This window comes from Leptodactylus fuscus, chromosome 7 (assembly GCF_031893055.1).
Source record: "Leptodactylus fuscus isolate aLepFus1 chromosome 7, aLepFus1.hap2, whole genome shotgun sequence".
Lineage (NCBI taxonomy): Eukaryota > Metazoa > Chordata > Amphibia > Anura > Leptodactylidae > Leptodactylus > Leptodactylus fuscus.
In genome coordinates, this window is record NC_134271.1 from 19,991,814 (window position 1) to 20,004,822 (window position 13,009).

Below are 13,009 nucleotides of genomic sequence, written 5' to 3' on the forward strand. Positions count from 1 at the left end.
CAGACAAAAATTGTCCGATTGTGTCCATGTTGATAGGTGTCAGGTTTTTTTTTTGTTTTTTGGTTTTTTTTTTGGGGGGGGGGGGTATTTAAACGGACACCTTCTGAGCAGCGGACACCAACGGTACTGTGAATCCTACCTAACAAACCCTCAGCTGTGAGAGATTTTGACCCTCTCGATGTACCTGAATATTCACTGACACTAAGCAGAAATCTTGCAAATGGCAAAAAAACTTGGCAAAATGCACCAAAACACAAGCAAACGGTGCAACATTTCTCGTGTTACCTGCTCCATTTTTGTCGTATTTATCTGTCTTACTGCCTATTGTTCTCTAATCCAAGACGTCAGTATTTTCTGTACATTTTGTAACCTCTCTGCTACTCCTATTGACGCGCTGAGCTCTGCCGCGCGGCCTCTCCTGTCATTATCAGATGGTGTCACTGGAACAGATTTGCTCTGCCCATCACTTTGTCCCCGGCGCGGTACAGCAGCGCTCTATAGAGACCGCAGGGTCGGGAGAAATGCTCTGGCGCTGGACATTGCTGACTCTCCAGCCGTTACCTTAGTAGACGTCCTACAGGAACAAACACCTCTAAAAGCATCTCCGAGAGCCCGGGCCAGGCAGAAGGCGGCAGGAGCGGAGGATGGAGCGACTCTCCGGGCAGGTAAGAAATGTTATCACCAAATCTGTATACAGTGCCACTCATGGGATGGTGGGACATCTACTAGGTTACTCTATAGATGTAGCAGAGCTGAGTGTGCCATTTGCTATAGCTCACATTTTACTCTATAGATGTAGCAGGGCTGAGCTTGTCCTCTGGTGTAGCCTTTACAATCAACACGTAAACTAATGCAGGATCAATTGTCGAATAGCAAATTCAGCTCTGCTACATCTGTGTATATAGATAGATAGATAGATAGATAGATAGATAATCGGATTATGATGTAGTAGAGGAGTGTTTGGGAAAGTTTGCAAAGTTTCTATATAACAAATCTTCATATCTTATGCTTTACTGAAGACAGTTCCCTCAAAGAGCCAAAAGGCAAATACAACTCAACTGCATATATAAGGGATATGTGTTTATTGCACTGAGAATCATGTGGCCCCGGCTGTATAATATCTATGCCTTGGATCTTCTGGATGACCAGAGGGTATTACAGCTGATGCCCCAAACCCAGGGCAATGTGCCCTATAAATATCCAAGAACTGATTTCTATCCATAGTCTGGTTTATACCGGGCCAGATAATAACCTGCTATATATGAACCAGATTTGTATACATTTCTGTAATTTTGCTATATATATATATATATATATATATATATATATATATATATATATATATATATACACACACACGGTATGAGCATCACCGTGCAAGCTCTTCTGGTGCATATTCACACTGGTCATGTATCTGGAGCAGATATCTAGTGTAATATATTGATACAATGTTGCAATCTTTTAGCCAGTGTTCCATGGAAACAAGTGTTGCGATATGTTGACCTACTGCGTTCCCTATTTTCTAACCTGTTTGCTCCATTTTTTTTTTTGTGCTGTGATGAATCAGCGTCACAGAGTCTGGATGTAGCAGAGCTGAGTTTGTAATAGTGATATTACGCTTTTATATAGTAACTAGCTGGTACCCGCGACTTCGTCTGCGGTGATTGTAGCAGTGGGTATATACAGGCGTGGGTAAGGTTTTCGTACTGTGTATAAGGTATGGGATATGAAATGTAACTTTGTATCTTGTTGTTGCTGTAATTCTGAGAGCACATGAGACTTTTGTGTTGAATGTAATTTGTATTTCAGCCACTATACGGTGTTGGTATAAACTGTACATAGTGACTTTGGGACAGAGGGATTACAGGTTCATATACTTCGATATACGACATTGTATGATTTGTTATTTTCCGCCAGTACATGTACAGTTTGGGCACAGGATACTCTTGAGCAGCCACATAAAGTCTGTCCCTGTGCATGACAGTTTAGTAACTCCATGTGCCTCTTATTAATAGCAATTAACCCCATCATGTCCCTCACATTAACCCCAGTGTAAGAGTTACTGATAGAGATGAGCGAGTACTGTTGGGATCAGCCGATCCGAACAGCACGCTCGCATAGAAATGAATGGACGTAGCCAGCACGCGGGGGGTTAAGCGCGCCGGCTACGTCCAAGCGGAAGTACCAGGTGTATCCATTCATTTCTATGGAGCGTGCTGTTCAGATTGGCTGATCCCAACAGTACTCGCTCATCTCTAGTTACTGATATGTGAGAGACTTGGAGGTAATAATTAAGTATCTTCATTACTGAGGTCTTTTATTATTACCTCCATATGTCTCACATAGTAGTAACCTTTATATGGGGCACACAGGGGTTAATATGAGGGACATGATGGGGGTTATTCCTATTAATGTGAGACACACAGGGGTTAATATGAGGGACATGATGGGGGTTATTCCTATTAATGTGAGGCACATGGAGTTACTAACACTAAACTAATAACCCCATGCCTGACATTAATGAGAATAGGAAGTAAAGGAAGGAGCTGTGTGTTTCTTACTTTCAGTTTGCTAGCAGCTTCGGCAGGAGCTATCACTATAGCAGGCAGAGATTTGAGCGACTAAGCTCCACCCCCTGGGTTTCCTGCACCCCTCTCAAAGGGGAGTGTCCTTATGCCTCAGCTCTAGCAGAGACTTCATTTAACTCTTGCAGGTCCTGTGCTGCTGGTGTGCCACTCACAAACTTTCACATTTATAATATTAATATTAATAGGATATCACATAGGGCTAAGTCTGTCTTTAGGTAAATGGAGTGACTGATGTTGCAGAGCCAAGTCTGTCCGCTTTACAATAAAGGGGTTAATCCCACATTAAAGGGGTTTCTGGGACTTTTATAGGGATGACCTGACAAGGCTATGACATCTATATGTGATCAGTGGGGGTCCAACAATAACATGTCCTCCCTGTGCCTATACCTGCAGACTCTTCCCTGTGCAGTATATATATGTGTATATATATATATATATATATATATGTGTATATCCTATTAATATTATAAATGTGAAAGTTTGTGAGTTTGGATGTTTGTGGGTTCGTGTGTTCGGATGTTTGTTAGTCAATCACGCAAAACCCGCTTGACCGATTTGGCTGAAATTTTCCACAAACATAGTTAATACACCCCATTGCGCAATAGGCTACTTTTCGTCACAATAGCGCACATACGTTTTTCCCAGGACCCCCACAAACCCCAAACTCACATCACTATCTCTGCAATCTCACACACTTTGGATCCCGATTTGGCTGAAATTTTCCACAAACATAGTCCCTACACTCGATTGCGCAATAGGCTACTTTTCGTCACAATAGCGCACATACGTTTTTCCCAGGACCCCCACAAAACCCAAACTCACATCACTATCTCTGCAATCTCACACACTTTGGACCATAGCAAGCCACAAAATTCATATTACCCACTACAGCAGAGGTCAGCAACCCCTGGCACACATGCCAAGAGTGGCACTCCTGCCATATTTCACTGGCATACCAGCAGCACAGGACCTGCAAGAGTTAAATAAATTCTCTGCTAGAGCTGAGGCATAAGGACACTCCCCTTTGAGAGGGGTGCAGGAAACCCAGGGGGTGGAGCTTAGTCGCTCAAATCTCTGCCTGCTATAGTGATAGCTCCTGCCGAAGCTGCTAGCAAACTGAAAGTAAGAAGCACACAGCTCCTTCCTTTACTTCCTATTCTCATTAATGTCAGGCATGGGGTTATTAGTTTAGTGTTAGTAACTCCATGTGCCTCACATATTAATAGGAATAAACCCCATCATGTCCCTCATATTAACCCCTGTGTGCCCCATATAAAGGTTATTAATATGTGAGACATATGGAGGTACTAATAAAAGACCTCAGTAATGAAGATACTTAATTATTACCTCCAAGTCTCTCACATATCAGTAACTAGAGATGAGCGAGTACTGTTGGGATCAGCCGATCTGAACAGCACGCTCCATAGAAATGAATGGATACACCTGGTACTTCCGCTTGGACGTAGCCGGCACGCTTAACCCCCCGCGTGCCGGCTACGTCCATTCATTTCTATGCGAGCGTGCTGTTCGGATCGGCTGATCCCAACAGTACTCGCTCATCTCTATCAGTAACTCTTACACTGGGGTTAATGTGAGGAACATGATGGGGTTAATTGCTATTAATAAGAGGCGCATGGAGTTACTAAACTGTCATGCACAGGGCCAGACTTTATGTTGCTTACTCAAGAGTATCCTGTGCCCAAAACTGTACATGTACTGGCGGAAAATAACAAATCATACAATGTCGTATATCGAAGTATATTAACCTGAAATACCTCTGTCCCAAAGTCACTATGTACAGTTTATACCAACACCGTATAGCGGCTGAAATACAAATTACATTCACCACAAAAGTCTCATGTGCTCTCAGAATTACAGCAACAACAAGATACACAATTACATTTTATATCCCATACCTTATACACAGTACGAAAACCTTACCCACGCCTGTATATACCCACTGCTACAATCACCGCAGACGAAGTCGCGGGTACCAGCTAGTATATATATATATATATATATATATATATATATGTATCAGTATGTATCATGTTCGCCTCTCATATGGTACACAGCGCTCACCCAAGCACAGAGGCCTCTTAAGACAGTTGGTCCGGGTTGTCAGACCCTCACCGATCATATATACTGGGATAGGTCATCAATATACAAGTCCTGGGGAGCCCCTTTAATTATATTGTATAGAATAGTGTTTTGCACTTTTCATGGTTGGGTAGAATTTTCTTACATAGAATGGCGCCATCTGGTGTTCATTGTGTATAATAAAGTGCATGTCCACCTCATGAGCTGAATGATGGTGGACACACATGCTCAGTCACTCTCCACAGCCTGTTCTGCTTGTCAGGAAGGAGCAGAGTCTCTGCAGTAGGTGGCAGTATAGCTGTGAAGATGCCTCCTGCAGGACTATAGTGTCAGCTGCCAGAGGGGGAAGGAGACTGATTCTGGCCCGAGCCTGCCATAGCATCACCGAGGGGGGTACATGAGTGAATTGCAGTCACATGTTATTTTGATATTCTGTTCTATAACCTCTTGCTTGTTATTGTAGAGGGTTGAGGTTGATTTTTGTGAAAAAGCGGGCACTTTCCTGGCCACCATCCAGAGGGTCATCTTCCCCATCACCTTCCTCTTCATCCTTCTGGTTGGGTTGTCCCTGAACCTCTCAGTGATGTGGATCCTGGTCTCCCGAATCAAGCGCTGGAACAGGAGCACCATCTTCCTCTTCAACCTGGTCTTGGCCGACATGACTTGGATACTTTGCCTTCCGTTTCTCATCCATTACCACTTCAACTATCTCCAGTGGATATTCGGCGATGCCCTCTGCAAGCTGATCCGCACCATCTACCACGCCTGCTATTACTGTAGCATCTACTTTGTCACGTGCCTGAGTATAGACCGCTACCTGGCCATTGTGCATCCTCTCAAGTCTCTGAGGCTCCTGAAGAAGCACCAGTCCCTGATGGTTTGCCTGTCCATATGGGCGGCCACGTTTATCAGTAGCATACCCGTCACCTTCATAGCAGGAACCCAGATCTGCCCAGAAAGCAATAAAACCATCTGCGGCAACTACGTGTTCTCTGAAGACACTCACCTGACTCTCCCATACTCCTTATTCGCCACCACCATAGGTTGTCTCCTGCCCTTCGCCTCCATCTGTTATTGCTATTGTAACAGTCTGGGGGAGCTGAGGAGGATTGAGATGCACAGGCTGAAAAAGAGGGACATGTTGACCAAACTCATCTGCTCGGCTCTGGTGACTTTCGGCCTCCTCTATCTGCCCTACCATGCCTCGAGGAATGTTTGTATCATCTTAAGGACATTCGGCCCACCTATGTCCCTGGCCATCCGAACAGCGGACTCCGTTTTCTTCATGGAGATGGCTGTGTGCAGCCTGAACAGTTGTATCAATCCCTTGTTTTGTTTCCTTGCCGGGGGTGATTTCCGAGAACAGGTTTGCAAAATTGCGCAATCCCTGCGACCTTTCAAGAAGTGGAGGCTGGGCAGTAGAAGGGCAACTGTCTGCCCCATATGATGGGACCTGGACATGATGGACCTATTGCTTTAATGTATATGGGCTTAAAGGGTAACCCCACCTCTTAATCTGGTTATAGGGTTACATACTACAGATAATACTGTCCATTGATCTTATTTTCCAGTCTCATCAATAAGAAACCAATATCTCTAAGGGGCTGAGACTTAAACTTTAGCTCCACCTAGTGGTGGCTGTGGATATCCAGTCTTATAATGCTAACTAAACATGGTTGAACCTTGTAGTTCAGTTGGTCAGAGGGGGGTTGGTTTGGTCGGTCGGAGAGGGGTGAGGAGAAAGGGAAGGGTTGGTTTGGTCAGGAGGGAGGGAGCCATGTTAAATGTTTGCCTTGGGGCCCTGCTATTCCTAGTTACGCCACAGAATCTATGGAAAGAGGAAGATGGAGGCTGCTGGAAACAACACACAGCAGTATCTTCAAGGTAAGACTAGCACTGCACAGAATGAAGCAAGAAATCTATTATCAGGCTCCTCCCACCTCTCCATAGACTTCTATGTGTAAGGCTGCAGCTCCTATATAAATATACTGTCAGAATAAGGAGAAGGAAACGGATTTCTTTAATAAGATATATTACAAAGTTTCTTCTATTCACTTGTACTATTCATTTATGAAATGTCCCTTTATAAGTGGAGGAACATATTAAATGCAGCTCTGGATGTGACTGGAGTATAAGTATGATTGAACTCTAGAGGAGAACAAGATACCAGACCTCCCCCGCCTGTACGCAGCATCTCCTGCTGTAACTAATAATACATTGTATCTCTCCATTCTATCATTGTATGTTTGTTGAGATTTGATATTGTCTTATATCTAGAATGAGGGTCACTCTGAGTAATGATATAAGTCCTGCATGTCTCACAAGTGTCTAAACCTTGGACTGCCCTTTTAGGCTGAGGCCCCATGTAACAAGCTGTAGCAAAAAAATGCTGCGGGAAAAACCTTAGTGGCAATGCATTGTGGTTTTCCCCGCAGCAATTTTCACGGAAAGTCTTGCAGAGGTTTCTTCTGTGGACTTTCTGCTTCCATTACACCTATATAGAAACCGCCGGCGTTTTGTTGGTATTGTTGGCGTGCTGTGATTTCCAAAACCGCAACTGTTTTGGAGATTGCAGCGTGTCCGCAGCGCATATTTTTTTGCAAGTAAGTTCCATCCACCTTGTAGTGACTGTACAATGCTGCGTTTTACGACCTCCGACTCCTTAGGGTCCATTCACATGGAGAAATTTGGCGCTGATACTGGCATGGAATCTGCGTCAGAATCAGCGCTGAAAAAAAAGACTCCCAATGACATCAATGGGTTCTGTGCGGAAAACGGAACCCATTGAAGTCAATGGGAGTCTTTTTTTTTTTTTTTTCAGCGCAGATTTCACGCCAGATTTCAGCGCCAAATTCCTCTGTGTGAATGGACTCTTATCCTTCAATAGCTGCCGGTTCGCTGATTCTGGCACAGTTGGGATTTTTCCTCTAGTATTCCCCCCTCCCCCAAGATGTCACCTGTTAGTTTCAACACCCAATTTGCTAGATAGACACTGTAATATCATGTGGGTGGAGTCCAGACTACCTGCTCCAGCCCAGGAACCGCCCACTTAATAGTAGAGAGTCTAATTAGCATATTGGGTGCCAAATCTAATTCGTGGGAACGGTGGAGGCTAGAGAAGAAGATCCAACTGTGCTGGAATCAGTGAAGCACCACCCATCTTTCCCAGTATCCTGTATAGCAAATTTAGCACTACTTTCAGAGGCATAAGGATGTATCAGGGTTGCCATACAGGATCTTGGAAAAGCTGAGTGGTTACCCTTGTAATGGATCATTCTAGAATAGCAAAACAATCAGATACAATGACCACCCAGCTTTCCTGAATGCTAAAAACGGACACATTGCACCATTGGTATTCTCCACTCTTAATACATAACTGTACCAATGCTCTGCAGAATCATGAGAAAGCTGGATGACAACACCTGCCACAATGTACCCATACCAAATGGGAGGGGGAAGCAGCAATTTTGGTGGTGTTTTTGCTTCCTATCCGCAGTATAAGGTCTGGCCTATTGTGTTCCTCTGGCTGCGGCGCCCGTGGCTCGCACGCACTTATCGCTTCCTCCTGGATAATGAGACTAATTAATCACAAGGGGTTTATTCACGTTATCTGCCCGCAATTTGGAAACGTAAATCCTGACACCTGTTTTGGTGCAGGAAAGGTCACATGTTTAATAGATCTGTTTACATAACGTGATGCGAACGTAACAAGAGGGAAGAATGACATCACCCGGCGGAAAATGTGGGGGTGCCGTCCCTTTAAGATATCTAGATATTACACAAGTGGAACAAAGCTGGACATATACTGAAGATTGAGAGAGCTGTAGTGGTAGCAATTGTAACTGATCACTGCCACAGGGGGGCGCTAGTGCTACACCATGAGATAAAAGAGATGTAAATGGTGACCCCTCCCTGCCCCATGGTTTTTAAAAACCAAGCCTGCTGCAAAGAACAGCGCCATACACTGTATAATGGCTGTGCTTGGTATTGCAGCTCAGCCCCATTCAGTTGAGGGTCAAGTGATCAATGGATGCAATGACTGACGTGAAGATGAGCTCAATATCATAGCCCTGGGCAAGCCCTTTAACCCTTTCCCAACTATCAAGTAACGAGGTAATGTCCAGGCTGGAAAGTCACTGTGATACAATAGGCAGAGGTGAGGAGAGAGGGGCAGACATACTGATATAGGGCAAATGGAGCCGAAAAACATCTGACTTCAGGAGACTCCCCCTAGTGGTGACTGTAAGAGGAGAGAATCAACTCACAGCACCCCCGGAATCATGGAGGTCCAGACCAAGCGGAGAAGATGAGGAAACAGAATAATAACAGAAGTGTCACCTGTTGTCAGTGGACGTCAGAGATATTACTGTGTCCTGGGACTATATTAGATCTATAATACACACAGTGATGTCACAGTACAGGGATAATACACACAGTGATGTCACAGTACAGAATAATACACACAGTGATGTCACAGTACAGGGATAATACACACAGTGATGTCACAGTACAGGATAATACACACAGTGATGTCACAGTACAGAGTAATACACACAGTGATGTCACAGTACAGGGATAATACACACAGTGATGTCACAGTACAGAATAATACACACAGTGATGTCACAGTACAGAGATAATACACACAGTGATGTCACAGTACAGGGATAATACACACAGTAATGTCACAGTACAGGATAATACACACAGTGATGTCACAGTACAGAGATAATACACACAGTGATGTCACAGTACAGAGATAATAGACACAGTGATGTCACAGTACAGGGATAATACACACAGTGATGTCACAGTACAGAGATAATACACACAGTGATGTCACAGTACAGGGATAATACACACAGTGATGTCACAGTACAGGATAATACACACAGTGATGTCACAGTTTAGGGTAATACACACAGTGATGTCACAGTAAAGGGATAAAACACAATGATGTCACAGTACAGGGATAATACACACAGTGATGTCACAGTACAGGGATAATACACACAGTGATGTCACAGTTTAGGGTAATACACACAGTGATGTCACAGTACAGGGATAATACACACAGTGATGTCACAGTACAGGGATAATACACACAGTGATGTCACAGTACAGGGATAATACACACAGTGATGTCACAGTACAGAGATAATACACACAGTGATGTCACAGTACAGGGATAATACACACAGTGATGTCACAGTACAGGGATAATACACACAGTGATGTCACAGTACAGGATAATACACGCAGTAATGTCACAGTACAGAGATAATACACACAGTGATGTCTCAGTACAAAGATAATACACATAGTGATGTCACAGTACAGGGATAATACACACAGTGATGTCACAGTACAGAGATAATACACACAGTGATGTCACAGTACAGGGATAATACACACAGTGATGTCACAGTACAGGATAATACACGCAGTGATGTCACAGTACAGGATAATACACGCAGTGATGTCACAGTACAGAGATAATACACACAGTGATGTCACAGTACAGGGATAATACACACAGTGATGTCACAGTACAGAGATAATACACACAGTGATGTCACAGTACAGGGATAATACACACAGTGATGTCACAGTACAGGGATAATACACACAGTGATGTCACAGTACAGGATAATACACGCAGTAATGTCACAGTACAGAGATAATACACACAGTGATGTCTCAGTACAAAGATAATACACATAGTGATGTCACAGTACAGGGATAATACACACAGTGATGTCACAGTACAGAGATAATACACACAGTGATGTCACAGTACAGGGATAATACACACAGTGATGTCACAGTACAGGATAATACACGCAGTGATGTCACAGTACAGGATAATACACGCAGTGATGTCACAGTACAGAGATAATACACGCAGTGATGTCACAGTACAGGGATAATACACGCAGTGATGTCACAGTACAGGATAATACACGCAGTGATGTCACAGTACAGGATAATACACGCAGTGATGTCACAGTACAGGATAATACACGCAGTGATGTCACAGTACAGAGATAATACACACAGTGATGTCACAGTACTGGGATAATACACACAGTGATGTCACTATACAGGGATAATACACACAGTGATGTCACAGTACAGGGATAATACACACAGTGATGTCACAGTACAGAGATAATACACACAGTGATGTCACAGTACAGGGATAATACACACAGTGATGTCACAGTACAGGGATAATACACACAGTGATGTCACAGTACGGGGGTAATACACACAGTGATGTCTCAGTACAGAGATAATAGACACAGTGATGTCACAGTACAGGGATAATACACACAGTGATGTCACAGTACAGAGATAATACACACAGTGATGTCACAGTACAGGGATAATACACACAGTGATGTCACAGTACAGAGATAATACACACAGTGATGTCACAGTACAGAGATAATACACACAGTGATGTCACAGTACAGAGATAATTGGTTGGAAAGGGGACGCAATGACACCTAGACGGGCGAACGGATTTGGCTGAAATTGCGCACATACATACCTTGGGTCCCAGATTGAACAATAGGCTACATGGAATTCCTGTACACCACCACAATTCACTCCCATGACCGGTGCTTTTCACTTTTGAATTCGCTGCAGGACCTGGGACGCTGTAGGACCTGGGATGACGTCATCCCAGCCCCATCAGCAGCTCACCTGGATGGGTGCCGCTTCTCTATGTGGGCGGAGCTATCGGCCGGCGTCCACAAGAACATGGCGGCTCTCAGAGGTCCAGAGCGTCCTGAACCAGCGCCCGTACTCTGGGGCAGCGAGAAGTGCGTACGCTGCCCCGCCTATGTGGGCTTACCACAGGACCGCAGTGCTCTGCCGCGGTCAGACAGGGGGTCGCCTGCGCCGCGGTCTGGTATGCCGGTTCGGCCTGCTGTCCCGTGGCGGCTGCAGCCTCTGCATGTCCGTCGAGGATGTCGCCGATGTCTGCTCAGGGCTATCTACAGTGTCATTCGGCCGCAGGAGAAGGGTTGTGACGACAGGCGAGTTAGGGGACTTTGCGAAGGGAGAGGGGTGGGGTGTTGGGAGTGAGGAGGTTGCCGGTCCAGTGGGGGACGCGGGAATGGGGGGGCCTAGGCAGGTAAACCCGGGGGCCCCTAGAAGGGGGACAGGGCTGCTACAGCGCCCACAGATGGAATGGGGGCACATGGCTTGCCTCATAGGCACCCCTGTAACATCGGTGCATGGGGAGTCCGGGGTTTGGTGAGGCCGTAGGCAAAGGTTGGTGGGGGGAAAGGGGTCACTGGGTAGGTAAGAAAGGGAAGGGGGCATGGGGTAGTGGGAAAAAGGGGGCACGGGGTAGGTAACACAGGGGGAAGGGGGCATGGGGCTAGGGGGGAAAAGGGGCACGGGGTAGGAGAAAGAAGCGAGCACATGAGTAAGTGGGTAGGAAAAAAGGGAGTTGGCGGGCGCCAGGGGGAGATGAGGAAAAGGGAGCCGCTGTGGACACAAGGCAAAGGAAGAAGCCTGCGCGGCGCTACATGTGGGTCGCGCAGGGGGGTCAGGGTTCCGTGGACGAAGTCGCGGGTACTGCTAGTACAGTATACATGACATCTCTATAACCTGTCTCTGAGGACACTGGCCTATACTCAAGAACTACATGAACCTCCCCCAATAGCACAGCCTGGATCCTGACTCCTCCCACACAGACTGATCACATGATCTTCCATATAAGCTCCTTTAGCCCAGTAGGATTTAGCCTCTGACCAGGGGGCGTGTTTTAGACTTTCAAAGCAGGCTACGGTTATGGCGGCCATTTTGTGTGCATGCAAATGGCGCTCCAGACTGGAAAAATGGCAGCAACAGCTTTCGAATAAATTACTATACATTAACTATGTATGGGTTAATTTTTACTTTGTACTGGAGTGTCACTTTAAGGCTAACAAAGAGTTAACCCTTTCCCCATTCTTAAAGGGGTTTTCCAGTTAATATAGAAAACCTAGGTAGGGCCAGGGATTGGGTAGAATCTAAAACAAACAAGGGCATTAACCCCGATCTTTGGTTGTGGTACCGGATCCCCCGCGCCGTTCTGTGTATGCACTTTAGTGAAGCAGCTCAGGTCACCCCTGAGGTCAATCACTTGTTGGGTACCAGTGACATATCGGTGACAATCTGGGTTTTTTAGTTTTTGGGAAAACCATCTTAAGGGGTATTCCAGGAAGTACACAGGGACCCATACCGATCTCAAGAACAGGGGTCCTGTATATGATGTAAGACAGAGGTGTCAGATCACATGCGCCCTGCAAAAGTCTACAATG

General features: G+C 45.3%; 1 protein-coding gene across 1 annotated transcript; it reads left to right on the forward strand.

Moving 5' to 3' along the window:
* Positions 1–644: 644 nt before the first annotated feature.
* On the forward strand, positions 645–6,986 carry LOC142214421 (P2Y purinoceptor 1-like). The gene is made up of 3 exons (XM_075283366.1): positions 645–665; positions 5,152–6,054; positions 6,966–6,986. The coding sequence occupies exons 1-3, from the start codon at positions 645–647 to the stop codon at positions 6,984–6,986; spliced, it is 945 nt and encodes a 314-aa protein (XP_075139467.1).
* The last annotated feature ends 6,023 nt before the right edge of the window (positions 6,987–13,009 follow it).

Coding starts and splice junctions, on each gene's coding strand:
- LOC142214421 (XM_075283366.1), top strand. CDS start 645: ATGGAGCGACTCTCCGGGCAG. Junction 666..5,151: donor TGGAGCGACTCTCCGGGCAG/GTAAGAAATGTT, acceptor TTGTTATTGTAG/AGGGTTGAGGTTGATTTTTG. Junction 6,055..6,965: donor GGGGTGATTTCCGAGAACAG/GTTTGCAAAATT, acceptor TCTTATATCTAG/AATGAGGGTCACTCTGAGTA.